This window comes from Cebus imitator, unplaced genomic scaffold (genome assembly GCF_001604975.1).
Source record: "Cebus imitator isolate Cc_AM_T3 unplaced genomic scaffold, Cebus_imitator-1.0 Scaffold21, whole genome shotgun sequence".
Taxonomy (NCBI): Eukaryota; Metazoa; Chordata; class Mammalia; order Primates; family Cebidae; genus Cebus; species Cebus imitator.
In genome coordinates, this window is record NW_016107336.1 from 201,857 (window position 1) to 221,563 (window position 19,707).

At 42.8% G+C, this 19,707-nt stretch overlaps 1 protein-coding gene across 7 annotated transcripts in view; it reads left to right on the forward strand.

Annotated features, from left to right (window-relative positions):
- The window catches only part of PHACTR1 (phosphatase and actin regulator 1), a 335,834-nt gene that overhangs the window by 197,531 nt on the left and 118,596 nt on the right, over positions 1–19,707 (forward strand). For all 7 annotated transcript variants that reach the window (XM_017521490.2, XM_037735987.1, XM_017521492.2 and 4 more), the window contains exon 3: positions 3,946–4,026. In XM_017521490.2, the coding sequence (XP_017376979.1) occupies positions 3,946–4,026 (81 nt within the window). The remainder of the gene's footprint in view (positions 1–3,945; positions 4,027–19,707) is intronic.

Here is a 19,707-nt window from a genome sequence, read left to right on the forward strand (position 1 = left end):
AGAAGCTCCTGAGAATAAAGTGGAATTATGTCACTTTACCTTGACTTTCAACCCCAAGTAAACTAACAATCAGATTGCCTTCGGTGTTTAGAGCCTTGCTGTTTTCACATACATTATAATCATTCTCACAGCAATACAGCACCATGAAGAAAAAGGGAGGAGTATTACAATCTCTTTCTGCCCTTCCACTTACTGCCGTGGGTGTGGGACTCTGACCAAGTTCATTTTGCTGGGCCTCAGGTACCTCATCGTGAAATGGGAATGATTGTGGGGAAGATTAAGTGAAGTAACATAATTTTTCACCCTCCTCAAAATGATCTGTGCATTTGCTGTGGGCTCAGGGTTCTAAAACAGGAATGGACGAAGCCGTAGAAAAATAAGCCATCTCTTTCCAGCATGTCACTTTAACTTGGAAGTTGGTGGTGATGGAGCAGGAGTATTTTCTTAGGTAAATTAAAGCAGATACATTATGTGATGTCTACATTTCCTTTTAAAGAAAACTTAGTACATTAAAGAAATGGCATGCTTGGCATGGGCAATTTTAAGTCCTACCCTTGGGGCCCCTGGTATTCTCCTTTTGCCTTAAGGAATGTTTCCATGGAAAAGTTTGAGAAGCACTGGTGCATGAAAGCATCTGGCATCGTCTGTACCACATAACATGTTCTCATTTGACTTCTCACATCTGTTTATAAAGTATCCAACCACATTTCCCTAGCACATGCTTGGTAACATCTCCTCTTGGATGTGGCTAGCATTGAATTCGACATGCATCCTCCACCCACCCCTCCTGCTCCCGATTCTCATCCCTGCCTTAGTCATGGACAGCACTGTCCATGGAGTTACGCAGATCAGGAACAGGGCATCCTCCCTGGCCTGTCTCTCCTCTGCATATGCCTGTCCAACCTTTAACATGTAGTTGTGCCTACATTGCCACCTTCATGTGTCTTGGGTGCATCTTTTGTCGCTGTCGTCAGCATCTTAGTCTCAGCTGCCATCATCCCCTGCCTGGATGCCTGTCATCACCTAGTCATTGGCCTCTTTCCAATCCATTCTCTATACTAACGTGAATGTTCCTCTTTCATATCCGCAGAGCTGACCATTTCTTCCCATTGCTCTTAGAATAACATGGTCCATGAGTCCTTTCATGGCCCAGCCTCCTACCCCATCTCAAACATTCTCCACGTGATGCTTGCAGCTGCAGCCACACCAGCTTTCTATCTGTTCCTTCCTGGCACCGTGATTTCTCCATCTAGAGCATGCTGCTCTATCTGGAGTATTTCCCTCGGCCCCTACCCAGCCCCCCTCAGCTCAAAGATCTCTTCTTCAGAGAAGTCTTTTTCCAACACCTTACTCAGGGACAATATTTATCATATTCTCTGATAGGAACTTGTCCCTTTCCTTAAGGAGGACTTATCTCAGCTTGTGATCATACATTAAGTCATATCATTTGATGATGGTCTGAATGTCACATGAGTCTGTAGACTCTGACAGCAACAGCGGTCTCTTTGGTCACCATTATCTCCAGCCCCAGTTGGAGCCTTTGACCATGGACAGCAGGTTCACAGTTAGTGACAGCTGATGTCCAGATGGCCCAGTGCTTAGCCTGAGAACATCCACAGGTCTCCTAATAGCTGGGGGCCTTGGACCTCCAAGAACAGGGTTCTGCTCACCTCATTGGACATCTTCCTTACAGTGCTATAGACCAGGTCTGTCCACTTTCATCTGTGGTTTAGAAAAGCGCCTGCGAAACTCATTTTATTTAGGAGAAATCTGCTTTATTTATGTGGTTAAGTATAGAAGGGGAAAGCATCTCTTTACATTCAGGTGGCTTTATGTCACCAAAATATCTATAACGCCATACTTAAAAACCCCCTGCTTCATCTTACCTATCCAGTTTTCTCCCACGGTGCTACTTAGCAGATCTTTTCCTTTTTTCTTTCTTTCTTTTTTTTTTTTTCTTTGAGTCAGTCTCACTGGGTCGCCCAGGCTGAAGTGCAATGGTGCAGTCTCACTGACTGCAACCTCCACCTCCCAGGTTCAAGCGATTCTCCTATCTCAGCCTCCAGAATAGCTGGGACTACAGGCATGTCCCACTATGCCCGACTAATTTTTGCATTTTTTGTAAAGACAGGGTTTCACCATGTTGAGCAGGCTGGCCTCGAACTCCTGACCTCAGATGATCTGCCTGCCTCAGCCTCCCAAAGTGCTGGGATGACAGGCGTGAGCCACCACGTCCAGCTGCTTAGCAGGTCTTTTCAATTCAAGCAGAACTTTCTAACCTAATGGCATGCCCTATCCCTTCTCCAGCCCTTCCCCAAGTTCTCTTCTGCTAAAAGAACATCTTTCTACCTTCCTGCCACTATATCATGCCATCTGGTATGGTTCATAAAACTCCTGAACCCCCAAACAAACTGTTTCTATGTTTTCTGCACCCAGCTTTCCCCCTTGTCCTCCTATCCAACCCTCCTACCCTCACTTCTGTGGGTACAGATTTGTGTCTCTATTTTAGGATTAATATGTTCTCCTGATACTCAGCTCTATGTGAGAGCATCCTAACCTAACATTTATTTTTCTCCCTCATACCACTTAATTCATTATAATTTAAGAGAGGGAGCTAGAACATAACATTTTTAAAATAGTAAGTTCCAAAATATATAATTAGTGATTCTCAGCCAAGCCATGCCTGAGAATAACCCAGAGAGAGCTTTTTTTTTTTTTTTTTTTAATCACAATGGAGATGTCCTAGTCCCACCCTGGACCTGTGAAATTGGAATGGCTGGGCTGAGTCATCAGTGTTTTCCCGGTGTGGCAAAGTGACTTGCCTGAGGTTTCTTCACTCATGTCCCATAGCTAGGGGGTGACAGAGTTTCTAGTTCTTATTCATATTCTTTGGACTACATTCTGTTGAGGGCAGTGTGTGTTTAATTAATCTCTATCTGAATTTGTCTGCATAAAATAGTTTCCTTATTTTATAGCTAATGATTTTCCCCTGAATATGTTTCCAAAGACTGCGGAGGTTGAGTCAGTGTGTACCAGAGATTGCATCAGCTGTTGGAATAGCCTTCATTCCTCCCTAGGTTCAGCATGTCCCTCCTTCAAGCCACAGACCTGCCTCTTATGCAGCCCCTCGCTTCCCCACTCCTGGGCTGTTTCTACTTGATTTGCCCGTCAGTATGCCCACCGTTCCCTCTTTCCTCCTCCAGCCCCACCACCGTCTTCCCAAGCACTTGACCTAGGTGCGTGGCTGGGCCATGGCAGAGGCGCACTGGGTAACTGAATAGTTCCTTCTCCACTTGGCTGCTCCAGCCTAGAGCCTAAGAGAAAAAGACAGTAGAGGGCCGTGCCATGGAAGCCACCCCTACCCTTAGACAGTATTGCCCCCAGACCCTGGGAGGCCACACCAGGAGCTTCTTTGAAGATATTTTCACATCGCTTTTAAAAATAGTTGGGAAGCAACGAAATCATCAGTGAGGCGTGATGTCTATGAACTGGATCACTGAGACAGCAGTCCCTCCTTGGAGGAAGTGCCATGCTCAATAAAGTGCAGTAAGACTTTCATCTGAGGTGGCATTTCTGGCACTCAATCCCAGTTCCTTTACTCAGTAGCCATGTGCCTCTGACAAGTTGTTGAGCTGTCCTGTGCTACAGGTTCAACCGTAAATTGGGGTTCAATTAATTAAGAAATGCCTACCTCTCATAGGTAGTAATTGGAAGATTATTTGGAAGCTTAAATGATATAATCTGATGAAAAGGTTTATTATGATAGTATCAAAATATATTAACTGGTATGCCTCATTAGCTCACTTACATTGTGCTTTACACAGCGTACGTTACATTGTGTGATATAACATTGCCTATACATTGCATTGCCATATTTAACATGGGATCCTTTAGAAGACAGCTGCTTTACCGACTCACATCCGCCTCTCTGTCTTTTGTTTGTAGCCCTGGAAAGGAAAATATCTATGAGGCAAAGCAGAGAAGAGCTGATAAAGCGAGGAGTCCTCAAGGAAATCTATGATAAAGGTAAGGAGGATTGGTTCGCCCTCCCTAGGCCAGAGTCACGTGTGGAATCTGTGTGCACATTGCTTGGAGTTGCATCTCGTTTTGTGCCCCACCATATATCAGGATTTAAACCACTGAAACTCCAGACGGTTCTGGAGAGAAAAGAGAACATAGCAGACAGTGCCGAAGCTGTCAGGATTATATGAGATGAGGGAAACAAAACTCCCCTTTTCTCAGCGTCAAAATCAAACCACGGGAGGCTAAGCAAAATGCTGAGGCCACAGGAATGATGCAGGCATGGGCTGTGAGTCTGTAGGTGTGCAGATACACCCGGCCAGGGTGGAGTCGACTGTTTAGGCCTTTCAGACACTAGGGATTCCCAAGACAAATGGGAGAAATCCATACTCATCTAGGATTTCCTTGACGTGGTTTTTTTTTTTTTTTTTTTTTTTTTGGTGGTCCATCTCCCCACAGTAGAATAAATTGAAGGAGATAAATTTGTGATATGTAACTATACATTTAAGATATTTTAAATGATAATTTTACAGTGCTTCAAATGCTCTATGACATTCCACAGATAATTGCCAGTGAATACCATCTGTCCTTTGCTAATCGGATTATTGTCTTTAAATATGAATGTATGCAGTAGTCTACATGGCATATCAAGTATCCTTCACTCTTCTAAGAGCTTTGCAGGATTTCATTTTATTTTACATATATATATATATATATATATATACACACACACATATATATATACATATATACATGTGTATATATATATATATATAAACAAGACCCTGTCTCAAAAAATATATATAAACATACATTTTAAAATATATATTATATACATATTTTAATACGTATGTTTATATATATTTTTTGAGACAGGGTCTTGCTTTGTTGCCCAGGCTGGGGTACGGTGGTGTGAACACAGCTCACTACAGCCTTGACCTCCCAGACTCAAAGGATCCTTGCTTTGGCCGCCTGAGCAGCTGAGACCACAGGTGTACGTCACCACACCTAGCTAATTTTTGTATTTTTGTACAAAAAGGGTCTCACTACATTGCCCAGGCTGGTCTCAAACTCCTGGGCTCAAGCGATCTTCCCACCTCGGCCTCCCAAAGTGCTGGGATTGCAGGCGTGAGCCACCATGCCTGGCCTTTGCTATTTTACATGGAACTTGCATGTGTGGCTTCTCTTCTTCTTCCCCCTTTCTCTCTTCTCTCTCAGTCTGAAGACCACTCTCCCGCTGTTCGTGCTTTAAGTGAAATAACAGACTGTCACTTCCAATCTTGCAACACTCATCAACAGTGATTGTCTATGTCAGGTTGTCTTATTGATTCAGGCAGGTGTTATCTGGCAGGCCAGATGATTAAATCACGTAACATTCTACTTTAAGGATCCATCCTGATAGTCAAAGTGCTCCTGTAATCTGCCGATCAGTCCATTCACCGTGTTTCTGTAGGGCTTCTCCATGCCTCATGCGTGTTCTTCTACAAGGCAGGTTGTATTTCTGGGTTCTAGCACATCTTTCAGATTTCACTGTTTTGTGGGTTGCTTCTTACTCCTCTGGTGCATCTGACTTTCTCCATTCCTGTCGTGGGCCTTCCCCATGGTACTTTTGAAGTATCTTCTCTTAGTGCAAATTACTAGCCTGAAATGCAAGCAGAAAGTGGCCTAGCTCTTGTGCTGCCCTGGTGGCAAGGCGTAATGGAGGCAGAATGTGAAGGTGCATGATTCCAAACTACGTTCTGTCAGCATCAGAGCTTCCTGGGGCCAAGCAAGCCCAATGGTAAGCCAGCTTTATCCATTGACTTCCGTGTACATCCATACCAAAATACCACTTTTTTGGTGCATTAAGGTCTCCAGGAGAAAAGAATCCCCTTTTGTTGCTTTTCTTCAATGTCTTGTTTCCTGTGTGAGTCCCCAACCCTCCTTTGTTTTTTTTTTTTTTTTGTTCATTTTTGAAAGCCTCCTTCTGTCGCCCCGGCTGGAGTGCAGTGGCGCAATCTCGGCTTACCGCAACTTCCACCTCCCGGGTTCAAGTGATTCTCCTGCCCCAACCTCCTGAGTGCTTGGGACCACAGGTGTGCGCCATCACTCCTGGCTACTTTTTGTTTTGTTTTGTTTTTCAGTAGACACGGGGTTTCACCTTGTTGGCCAGGCTGGTCTCAAACTCCTGACTCAAGTGATCCACCCGCCTCAGCCTCCCAAAGTGCTGAGATTACAGGTGTGAGCCACTGCACCCAGCCCATCCCTTGTTCTGACTTTAAATCTCCATGCTTTATCATAAGTAACTTTCACCATATTCACCCCCCAGGAGAGATGGAAAATGTCTAACTAAAAATATAATATGATAAGCACCCAAGTGCTTAAATAAATATTGTTACAGCTAAAACCTGTTCAGATCCAGTTAAACAGTCCCTCTTCTCCCTCAGGAATATTCCGAAGTAGAGAATACGTCTACTGTAGCATTTATTATTTCCATTACATCTAATAACTGGGTTAAGAGTTGCCTAAGTGACTTCCTGACTTAATAAAAAGAAGTCACAGACTGTTGGAGCAAAAGCCTCATTTTATAGGGAAAGAAACAGAGGGTCCCTGAGGCCCGAGGGCCCCTGAGCCTGCTCTCAAAGAACTCCTGACTGCTGGTACCCCAAGGCCACACCAACAGTCTGCAGTTTCCCGAGAGCAGGCGATGTGCCTCCATCACACTAGCATCTTTCTCCATCAGCACACGTGCAGCTAACACAGGACTTGCACTCAATAAGTGGCTCACACCTGTAATCCCAGCACTTTGGGAGGCCAAGGTGGGTGGATCACTTGAGGTCAGGAGTTCAAGACCAGCCTGGCCAACATGGTGACACTCCATCTCTACTAAAAATACAAAAATTAGTCAGGCACGGTGGCTGTAGCCCCAGCTACTTGGGAGCCTAAGGCAGGAGAATCACTTGAACCTAGGAGGCGGAGGTTGCAGTGAGCCAAGATGGCACATTGTACTCTGGCCTGGGCAACAGAGCAAGACTCTGTCTCAAAAAAGGAAATAAAGGCCAGGCACAGTGGCTCATGGTGTAATCCCAGCACTTTGGGAGGCTGAGACGGGGGTGGATCACTTGAGGTTGAGAGTTCAAAACCAGCCTGACCAACATGGAGAAACCCCGTCTCTACTAAAAATACAAAATTAGCCAGGCATGGTGGCATATGCCTATAATCCCAGCTACTTGGGAGGCTGAGGCAAGCGAATCGCTTGAACCCTGGAGACAGAGGTTGCAGTGAGCCAAGATCACACCATTGCACTCCATCTTGGGCAACAAGAGTGAAACTCCGTCTCAAAAAAATAAAAATAGATAGATAGAAAGATAGATAGTTGCAGAGGGAAGGACCAGTCTAGTTCCCACTTCTCATCTGGTGACAACCTCCTGTTTTACTTTGATTCTTGAACTTACTGCTGTCTGCTGTTTCTGTTGTTTGTTGACTGACTTTCCTCACTAGCACATAAGCTATAGGAGAGCAGAGGCTTCAGAGGCTGGGATTCCCCAAGCCCCAAATCATGTCTGATGTAGTTGAGATGCAAAAAATGTTTACTGTTTGGATGTTGGGAAGAGAAGAGATGGGCTAAAACGAAAACTTCATTGCACACAGTAGTGCATAGGTTTGTGTTTTCTGTGGGATTTTCTGATAAAAGCATTCACTTTATATCACTGTGGATATTAATCTCATTGCCTCATATTATAGTCTATCTACAGTCAGGGGCATGAGCCCTGGAATCAGATTCAATTCTAGTCCCACTGTTGACTAGTTGTACAACTTTAGTCAAGTTGCTTAACTTCTCTGTGCTTCTCTTTCTTTATATGAAAGTATGGGTGATGATGTGGTGAGGTACAGCAGATAGCACCTGTGAAATAGAACAGTGACTTTTCTTACAACAGTGATTTTATAGCAACCTATAAATTCTCTCAATCAGGGTTAACGTGCTGTGATTCTTATTAGTCTCATCATCATCATCATTGTCCTTTACATTTTTTTTCAAACTCTTTATGTGCCTTACCCTGGGTGACCCTGTCAACAGGCCCAGTAATTCAGAAGGGTGAACATCACTGTTCCCTTTTGTCTGAGGATTAAAAAGGTACAAAGATCCATGACCTCAGAGTGTCCTTAGTGTCAGTGTCCACCCAGATCCCAGCCTTCTGTAGCCAAATTCAGTTCCACCTGGCTTTCCTCTGAGCCTTTAAGCAAGCCTTTTCCTGTCATTTGTTCTTTCCTTTCTATAACATCATTCTTCTTGCCGTATCTGAGATTCTGGTGGGTAAGCAAAATAAAATTTTATTGCCGCAACCTGATGAACAGCAAATGGCAAAGAGACGGTTTTTTCAGTTTGTTCGTTTCAAGGGTAAATCTCATAGATTTGGAGCAGTCGTTCCCTATTGCCTGGCTGGTAATGCCTCATTTTGCACCACTTCCTTGTGTTAGTGCACATGACTCTAGTGAGTTACCGGCAGCAAAATTGTTTCCACCAGAGATGCGTGGACCCTGACAGCTGCTGAGTTGATTTGTAATGACTGTGTCAGCCCGTCCCCCTGCATGCGGCCTCCAGGCCCCTCCTTTGTTTGTACTGCAGTTATGCTGTGTGTGTGCGTGATACTACTAATGTGGTGGAAAATAATTTGTTCTCTTTAGTAGGTAAGATTTTTCTCTTCCAGTGCTTTTTACATTATTGATTTTCCTTGATAATGCCCCGCTTGTTCATATAAACCATGAAAATCAACTGTAGTGATTTGAGAGTCATAATTAATTTGGGCAGGGTACACATAGAATTAATGAGGTTTTATTACTCTGACAGTTCTCAGAATTCTTTCCATTTTTTTTTGTTGGGTTAAAAATCCCAAACTGGACAATGAATTTAATTTAGGCAAAATGAGAGCTTGGGTCTAAGAGAAATAACCTCAAATGTCTGTTGAGCTAGCACAAAGATTCCTCATTGAACAGAGTGTGAAAGACAAGAAGAGCATAGTTAGTCAACAGCTTTTTTGGGGGGGAGGGGGGTTGGCTTCCATATTGAATCACGTAATTTTACAGTCTAGAGATTTAGATAAACGTTTTAAAATCAGGAAATTGATCTCAAGGTATATTGAGGCCAGGTAAGAAGGCAGCACACTTTGAAAACCATCTAAGAGGAAATTTAAAATTACGTTAGTTGTGATGGTAGCAGGGACATAAAATTGTAGGGGTTTTTTTTTCCCATTTTCCACAATATGACTATGATTGTTTTGTAAAGAACACAAACATTAAGATGAACCACCAACACTAAATAGTAAAAAGCTTAAACCAATTAATAGTGTAAAATAATCTGCTGTCCGACAGTTTATTTGTATTTATTCCTCAATCTTACAACTTATTTGCTTAAATTTGAGCTTAATTTAAAGAAACTAAACAAAGTTTAATTAAAGTTCTCCTTGGCTCCTGGACTATGCATGTATTTCTTCATTCAACAAATTGGCACCAGGTGCTCCCTCCGTGCCAAGGAGCTGTCTAGGTGTGGAGCTGCGTTGATAACCAATTGCAAAATCTTACCATTTCAGAGTTTGTGTTCTACTAACAGAAATAGGGAATAATACATATAGTATTTATTGCCAAGGAGTGATGAGTACTCTGAAGAAAAATGAAGCAGCAGGGTAAGAAAATAAGGTCAGGAGAAGGGGGTTGTGATTTTAGGTAAATGCAATCATGGAAGACCTCTTCCTGAAGGTGATATTTTCACAGAGATCTAAGTGAAGTGACCGGGTGGCTCAAACAGGGGCATAGGCACCCAGATTCGAAACTTTACGACTTTAAAGCAACTTGTAACTTCATTCATGAGCCCTGAACTTCTTCAGATTGCCCCGGTATGTTTCTTTTCAATGAAGGCCTTTCTCTCTCATTACTCTGTAAATCCGAGCATGGCACTCCCTGTTGAAAGCCTGCCATGGCTCCGCATTTTGCTCAGAGAAATTCCAGGTTTCTACAACAGCCTAAAGCCCTGCATAATCTGCCCTCCAACCCCTAACATTTGCTTTCACTCACTTCATTCCTCCTACAAATTCCCTGGTCGCACTTCATCCCTGCTTCCTAGCCCTTGAGGTTTGCATTGGCTGCACGCTCATCCAGAAGCCTCTTCCCACAGATATCCAGATGGCTGGCTCCTCTTTCCAGCCTTGGCTGAGGGGTCCCCCTCTCCATGAAGCTTACTCTGCAACCACCAAGTTTAAAATTGCTGCTGCCTTCTCTAAGTTCTTAGAGTTCGTAGACCCCTTGCCCTCCTTCCTCTTTTCTTCTGGCTCTTATCACCTTCCACCTTCAAACGCCTCTAAATTATGTATTTATCATGTTAATTTTTTCTTACCTATCTCTCCTCACTTCACTTCATAAGCTCCACCCAGCAGGGCAGGGGTATTCATCTAATTTGTTCCCTGTTGTAGCCCAAGTGTCTATAGCAGTGCCTGGGACAAAATTGATGTTCAGCAAATGCTAATAGGAAGCAATGAATGCAGGCCTGAGGCAATTTCTGCATGTTCACGTGACTTGGTTTATTCACCTGCACTGGTGAAAGCCAGAATACTAAGAACACTGGTCCCCTTTTGTTTATTCAGTTTATGGTCCATAAAACTTTATTGCCAGGTATTTAAATGGGTAATGTTATGTATATATGTTTGTATACATGGATGCCAAATGCTGTACTTTCAGATAGAGTCTTTAGGTGGTATGGGAAACACATAGCAAAGTCAGTCTAGTATAGTCATCCAAGGCATATGCAAGGGACTGGTTCCAGGACTGCCTACCATACCAAAATTGACACACACTCCCATCCTATCATCAGCCCTGTGAAACCCACATGTACAAAACATCAGGCCTCCAATCAGGTTTTTCAATCTGTATTTGGTTGAAAAACATTCACATACAAATGGACCCATGCAGTTCAAACCCATGTCATTAGGATCAACTGTATATTGTTTGGCCATTAGTAAAATAGTGATTATATTTCTCAGACTTAGCAAGGATATCAAGAAGTCACCTGGCTAGCTACTGATTATTCCTACGTAAACACGAAGCAGCTGAAGCCCAGAAAGGTTACTGATGTAACCTAAGTCACAGCCAGTGAGTGTGCACTCTGAAAACCCCTGCTGAGATCACAGGTCCTTCATTTGGGATTTACAGGAACACAGGAAAGCTCTGCACATTGGTTGTCAGAGAATCTCAATAAATATTGCTATTAGTGGCTGTTGCAGGTAATCTCTACAAATGAACCTGATGCTGTATTTGTAGAAAGTTAGGGATAGCAGTGGTGATTGTGCTATTTCTATCACGGAACTTCTCCAGGAAGCCTCAATTCTATTACCATGTCGCTCGCTTTGTGTAGTTTGGGTATGTTTAATTCACATGGATGTATCCCTTGTTGAGAGGATGGGGAGGGAAAAGAAGACCTCTTCTCTACCATTGAATGAAATGAAGTTATCCCTGCATGTCAGACGATTCCACACCCTGCATGTGGCAGCCTGCAGTGAGATCACTGAGGCTGCTGCAGCTCACCTAGCAGTTTCCACTGCAGTCCTACCTAACCTGGAGGAAGAGGTCATCCCGCAGGGAGGGGAAAAGAGATGAGGAGGGCATGTATCCTTCAAGGAACGAATAAAAATGACAGCGTGCCAGGGAGCAACTCCGCTTTCCGTTGTGTGCTGGGAATTAGAGATAACACGGCACAGCAAGTAATAAAGTGCATGGAGGGACGTTTCTTCCCTTAATCAGGTTGGAGCAGCATTTTGGAAGGTGCTATTTTTAATTATAAATACAAACAGAAGCTTCCTGAAATGGACAAGTCTTTTAAACAGGGGTTGCGCTTTTCCTCTTCTGACATTCAAGATGAAAAAGCCCCATATTTAAATTAAAAGGTCATCATATTTTTAAAAAGAAAATTTCTCCTCTGTATTAGAGGAGACAAATGTAGACTCGCGCCTTCTTAAATCCCGTGGTTTATCTGGTATTCCAGGTGCATAGACTTTTAAATTCTTGACGTTTATAGGAAACGCTTTTCACAACCTTTACCAGGCACTGTCGTTTGTCCCATTTTTAGCTGTTTCTGATGTCTCACCTAGAAATGGCATTTTCTGAAAGCTGTGATTGGGAGTAACCATGTGAAAATGAACAGTGTTTACTTTCAGCATCAACAACCTAGAATCATTTGTGTAGCACCTGAGCACTTCATACAATAGGTTTACTTGGACTTGCTTTTTAAATACAATCCACCTCTAAAATGTAAAGGTGTTAAGACAGATGGAAAGTGGTTTAAACAATAAGAGGAAAGAGCAATTGTGATAAACATTCTCTTAAGCAACACTGTTCCCTCAGAAAACCGCTATCCCAAGCCTAAATTAATGAAATAATAATTATTATTGTAATGGTAAGCATTCCCCATAAATGTATTCATTCACTATATATTTGTGAGTACCTGTTGTGTTTCAGGCACCATTCTGAGCACCAGGAATACTAGGAAGGCCAAGCCAGGCATCTCTGGCCAATAGAATTTACAGCCTTGGTGATGGGTTTAGGCTGCTTGGCAGTTACAATGGAGAAAGGATAGAACTTTCAGGTGTATGTGGAAGCATCACCCACCCAGGTCTGGAGACTTAGGGAAAGCATCTTGGAAGGAGCAATATCTTAGAGGGAACCCTGCAGGGTAAGTAAGAATTATGCGAGAGAAGTTAGGAGGGGTAGTGGAATGTTACAAGCCAAAGGACCAGTACAGTGGGAGGCACAGAGTCAGGAATAAACAAAGGGAAGGCACGAGAGTGCCCAGCATGGCTGTAAGGTAAGGGAGAGTCATGCAGGCTGGAAAATTATATTCATTGTTTAGTCTTCATCTGGAGAACAGTGAGGTGCTTTGGGAGGGTTTTCCACACGATCAGATTTGCAGCCTCATCACACTGCCTGCAGGGAAACTGACTTGCAGGGAGAGGAAGACACGAGTCAGGGAGAGCAGCTAGCCAGCTGTCCTGGGATTCAGACGATGTGATGATGGGGAGTGGGAAAAAGGGCAGTAAGTGTGGGGAGAAAGAAAGGACAGACTGGAGAGTTGCAGGAACTGAGGTCAGAAGGGCCCTGTGACCACTTAGATCTGGGGAAGCGAGGAAAGCGGGTAGGCAGGGCTGAGACTTAGGATTTGGGCTTGGGCGACTGAATAGACCATTCCCTGAACTGGGATCCCAAGAGAAGTGAGTTTAGGACATAAAACATTGTGATGATCTGTCCCCATTGAGTCTGAGATATCCAAATATCTAAGTAGACCACTAAATGTACAGACATGACATTCGGGGGAGATCTGTGCTGGTCTCGGTGGAGATGGTTTAGACCGGTCAGTGTATACATTATTGTAAAGTTATGTAAATTGATAGTATTTCTCAGAGAATGTAAAGTAGGAAAATAAGGTGGCCCTGATAGAAAATTTCATGAAACCCCAACATTTAATGTTTGGAGAGTTTTAAAAAAATGACTGAGGAGTAAGAAGTACCCTCAAAAACCAAGAAGTGGTCAAAAAATAGGAGGTCAACCAGAAATGTGTAGCATTATGGAAGCCAAGGCAAGAGACAGTTGCTCAGCTGGGGGCAAAATGGCCCACACTGTCAAATGCAGATGTATCAAATAAGATGAGGAATGAGAACAAGATCAGGAATAAGAAGTGCCCTTTTGGTTACTTTTGGGCTATTATATAGATTCTTCAGTTACCTGTGAAGCCAGTATGCAGTCAGCAGGGTGTACGTTGAAATGCTGTGGTTGCAGATAATAAAAAAGTTAAAGAGGCTGAAACGGTAACCAAATTTAGAAACTCCACAGGCTAATCATCTTTGGGTTTGACCTCTAAGGTATCCCAGATGCCTTCAACAATCTTAGAGTTTGCTGGTGCTCATTTCGTATTTATCGTGTGAAAGAATGAAACTCGTGTAATAAAGTCCAATTGTAGGGCAGCTCTAGGGCTGGTTCATTCGTCAGCTATACGCTATGGCTAATGGATGCCATCCTCAGGCTATAACTGCTCATGGTAACAAGATGGCTGCAGTAACTCCGGCATTGCATGCTCTTACCACAGTGTACAGGGAACAAACGAAGGCTTTATCTTCTTGGTATCTTGACGAGAGCAAGAAAATTTTGCACCAAAGGTTTTTCAGACTTACCCTCATGTCTCATAGATGAAAATTTGGAGAGATAATGACCAGATGTTTTCCTCCTAATTTTGACAAATGTTTCCATAAGTTTAAGTATCGCAAGTACAGTCAACTCCCTGAGTGCTGCTGCGTAATGTAAATTCATATTGGAGTATCCCCCATGAAAGCACCCTTTCTAACTGCTTACCTGGACCCCTCCTTTGAACTCAGGGAAGGGCAGGGTACATGGAGCATGGTGGGCATCAATGCCTGATCCACGTACCCCTGGTCTGACAATGCTCTTCTACTCCCCAGCCACTGACATGCATTGACCTTCATAACTAGAAAGCCAGCCAAACTTTGGGAGGCTAGTAACTGGTGAAGGAAAAGCTGGAAATAGCTTAGAAAAATGTTCCAGATTTCATACTTTGCCCAAGACTTGTGTAAAGTTAGACAGTCAATGGGGCACACCACTCCATTATTTAATGGGTGAAAGAACAGTATTCTTATGAGAGTCCCAAGCCAGAGGTTCTGGTCCTGGCTCCCTCGTGTTCTGTCTGTGGAAGACACAGGGCATATTTTCATCTCTCTAGACTCTGCTTTCTGATTGAGTATGACCCTAGGAGCCTAGACTGCTGTTGCCGGCAAGGCCATGCTTTCCTTTGATCCCCTTTCGCTATTCCCAGGCCCCACCCTGCTTGACTGAAGGCAGTCTCTTACCAACCAGGTGATCCTCGTAGAGTCTCTGGGAATCACTCCATCCTCCCATGGAATGATGAACTCCTCAACTCCATTGTGGCCGTTGCCTGTCATCTCATAAAGGACATAATCCAATGTGGGGAGTTAGGTTATCACCTGCTTAGAGCAGATACCCGATAAATGTTGAGCTGTGGTCTCCGCCATTCACCTGCCCTCCCTGCTCTTTTGCTCTCCTTTCATGCTTTTCTCAAGTCCCCTTCACTGTCCCCACCCGCCCCACTTCCGCCCAGGTAGAGCTGAGATCTGCTGTAGGCTCAGGACTCCTCCAAGGGCTGTGTCGACCTCTGTCGTTCTGTCCTGCTGCTCCCAGGGCTCCCACTGCCCATGTGTACCCTGGAGCTCATCCCCCATCCCAGTACTCCAGGTTTCCCACAACTGCAGTTTCTCTAACAGGACTACAGTACACTGAGCCAGCCACTCATTATGGTGGAAATGAGTGTAGCAGTATCATTTTAACCTTTCTGTTCCAGAAATGGATTGACTATTGCGTACATGTAAGGCCCATTGTTGTGATTTTTAAGTCCACCTTGAGCAGTGCTTTCCTGCAGAAATTTCAACAGTAACAGAAATGTTCTGTTATCTGCGTTGACCAATGCAGTAGCCTCTAGCTACATGTGGCTGTGGAGCATTTAAAACATGGTTACTCTGACTGAGGAACTGCTTTGTGAATTTTATTCAATTTTACTGAACTTGAACACTACTACATATGTCTAGTGAATGCCCTATTTGAGAACCCAACTAGAGAAACAGAGCTGTGGGAATTTTGAAATGGCCATCCCCTATAACATCCCCCCCATCCCAACTCTAGGCTTTTTTTATTTTATTTATTTTACTTTAGGTGCATACTATATCTGGCATTTCTCCCCTCCCTCCCCACCCCCCCCGCTGTCTCTCCCCTACCCCCCGCACAACTGCCCCCAGTGTGTGATGCTCCTCTCCCTGAGTCCACGTGTTGTCATTGTTCAACACCCACCTATGAGTGAGAGCATACGGTGTTTGGCTTTCTGTCCTTGTGTCAGTTTGCTGAGAATGATGGTTTCCAGATTCATCCAAGTCCCTACAAAGGACACAAACTCATCATTCTTTATGGCTGCATAGTATTCCATGATGTATATGTACCACATTGTCTTTGTCCAATCTATCATTGATGGGCATTTGGATTGGTTCCAGGTCTTTGCTATTGTACACAGGGCTGCTGTGAACATAGTGTGCATGTGTCTTTATAGTAGAACGATTTATAGTTCTTTGGGTATATACCCAGTAATGGGATTGCTGGGTCAAATGGAATTTCTATTTCTAGATCCTTGAGAAATCGCCACACTGTCTTCCACAATGGTTGAACTAATTTATACTCCCACCAACTGCGTAAGAGTGTTGCTATTTCTCCACATCCTCTCCAGCATCTGTTGTCTCCAGATTTTTTAATGATTGCCATTCTAACTGTCATGAGATAGTATCTCAATGTGGTTTTGATTAACTCTAGCCTTTTCTAAAATCTTGAATGCCAGGCTCTGCCAGGCTACTCTATTAATGATGAAAGAGGCCCCTTGCACCATGATTGATTCTGTGAGATTCAGACTATCATATTGCTTAGGAGGGAAACTGCGACATTCTGTTCATTTGATAGTCAATCTCTGCCCGGGTCGCATTTTTTATATCAAAATGCCCAGGAATAGCAAGTTGGTAACTCCTCTTGCAGCTACAAACCTTGGAGCCAGAGTCATGGTTTGGAAATCGTGGTCAGAGCCCTTACAGTTCATGAGGATACATCATCTAAGAACCAATGCACTGGTGTGCAGACTGCTGAGGAGGCATAACCATACCCGGGGAGACAGTCACCACACAATTCCATCCAGTGAGGTGCTCAGGTTACCAGAAGGCTGAAGTCAGGGGAAGCAGCCCAGATTCCACATGAGCCATGGTTTACTGACCATGAGGTGCAGTCAGAGGCAGCAAATACTAATAAATTCAGCAGGAAATAGCTCCAGGGAAGTGCAGTTGAAACAAGCTACCCAGGGTCAATGTCTTTGCCACTCTTATGTTGGAAAGTCATTGCATCTCATCTATTTAATGTTTTAGGCAAAGGCTTCTCAGCTAGTAGGAAAAGCCTATTAAAATCAAAATAGAATATTAAACTCAGAACAAAAACCACAGTAACAAAAGGCAGGATGATTCTTTGAGCACAAAAACATGTACCATTTCATTCCATGTGTGAAAATATCCACTCCGAGTAACACAGAATCAATTAAATTCTGAGAATGAAAATAAATTTTGCACAGATTTTCAAGGTGATTGGATTTAGAAGGATTTTGTGAGTCACAAAGATGCCTGCATGAGACAGAAAAGAACATCATGGCTCTTGCAAGATTGTTCTTGCATATATACTGGTCAGAATAATCCAAAGACTTTTGGCTGCAGGTAGGGGTAAAAACTGGAAGTCTCTGACGTGTGGATTCTGACAATATAGGTTCCCTGGCCCTATGGACCCCGGCAGTGTCTGCCTCAAATCCTGACAGTACACAGAGACTTTTAAACACACACACAAATGAAATGAATTTTCCTCACTTGGAAAATGTGCCAAAGAACTAATGTATTTGGTTGGTGCAAATGTAATTGCAGCTTTAATTAAAAGTAATGACAAAAATCACAATTCGTTTTATACCACCTTAGGTTTTTTTGGGTTTTTTTTTTCTTAATTTTTCCAAGTAAGACTATTAAGTCTTTAAATGCCCAAGCATCAAATGATAGTAACACTCATTAGTAAATAGGCACTATTTAATAAGGATATTGCTTTTGGCCAGGTGCGGTGGTTCATGCCTGTAATCCCAGCACTTTGAGAGGCCAAGGTGGGTGGATCACCTGAGGTCAGGAGTTCGAGACCAGCCTGACCAACATGGAGAAACTGTATCTCTACTAAAAATACAAAATTATCTGGGTGTGGTGGCGCATGACTGTAATCCTAGCTATTGGGGAGGCTGGGGCAGGAAAATCTCTTGAATGCAGGAGGCAGAAGTTGTGGTGAGCCGAGATTATGCCATTGCACTCCAGCCTGGGCAGCAAGAAAGAAACTCCATCTCAAAAAAAAAGAAAAAAAATTTTCAGCCTGGGCAACATGGTGAAACCCCANTCATATCATATTATTTTAGACGGGCTAATGTAACAGGTTAGAAAAATGCCTTTTGGGGCAGTGTGGAATTCTTTTTTGAATTCTTATTAAAGTTTATCTTTAATATTAGGAATGGTTATTTTTTGAGGATCAGAGGAGAGCTGCTAGTGTTGGACTATTTGTTATTTTGAAATCAAACGTGTTTAAATTATACTGCTAATTTTTGTAAAAATAATTTTGAGACCTCCACTGATGACTTTGTATTAATATTGAAAATTGGTTGATATAACTCACTTATTAACATGTTCAAGGGGGCCAGGTGTGGTGGCTGATGCCTGTAATCCTAGCACTTTGGGGGCCGAGACAGGCAGATCACCTGAGGTCGGGAGTTCGAGACCAGCCTGACGAACATGGAGAAATCCTGTCTCTACTAAAAATACAAAATTATCTGGGTGTGGTGGCTCATGCCTGTAGCCTCAGCTACTTGTGAGGCTGAGACAGGAGAATTGCTTGAACCGGGGAGGTGGACATTGTGGTGAACTGAGATTGTGCCATTGCACTCCAACCTGGGCAACAAGAAAGAAACTCCATCTCAAAAAAAAAAAAAAAAAAAAAAAAAGAATATATTGCTTTCTATGCTCTATGTTTAAAAGTCTTAGGCAAACTGGAGAAAATATCTCCAACAGAGATAAATGCCACAGAAACATTTCCAGCTTCTTAGGCTTAGAGCTTTTAATCCATCAATGAAATCCTTAGATAAATTATGACTTAGTTAACTGTTATGCAGCACATCATTTTACTATGAGGGCAACTAGTAGCTTCGATTGCAGTGATTTAAAAAGTTGTTGGGATTAACAGAAGCTTTTTCAAAGCTCTACATCTTGTTGCTAAAACGACACCTCTCTGGGATACAAAAGGATGGCTCTGCCCCCTTAATGAGTGGATTTTTTTTTCTATTCATATAGAAAACATATATCAGTGTCAAAAAATGCATAAGACTAAGTCTCTATTTCAGCCTCACTAATGTTAGAAACACTCCCACCAGAATGACACATGTGTGGGAAGCACCTTAGTCTCTGTTTGAGATGCATGAAGAGCATGCCTAGGAAGCTAAAATGGGAACACAGAACATGCAGAATAGCAGCTCCTGTCTCAGAGGGAAAAGGCAATTAGCAAATGCTTGCATTACGCTCCTTTCCTGTGTCTTCACAAGGATAATTATTTCCTTTAACGTAGGGTGGCTCAACTTTTTTATGTCGCTTTATCATCATTGGTGATCATTAGTAAATTAAAATATGTTTGAATTTTTGCAAGCATACATGTGTAAATTGAACACATTTGCATTACCAATAAAGATGCATGGGAGCCAATTCTTCTTATTTTTAGTCTAAAATTGTTGCATGGCACTTTACTTACATAATTTTTCTTTACAATGGAAGCATAAATGTAGCCATGATCTCATGATGTTCATTATTTTCTGCTACAAGGACTAATAATTAAGAGAGTTTGAGTTTTGTCAATGACAACTACATGTCTTACTTATAAAGGATTCTATATTCTTGCAATCGTTAAGGAATTGAAATTTCCAAATAAGTCATTTTAAATGAAATCAAATTTTAAATTTCATTTAAAATCTCACACACACACACACACACACACACACAC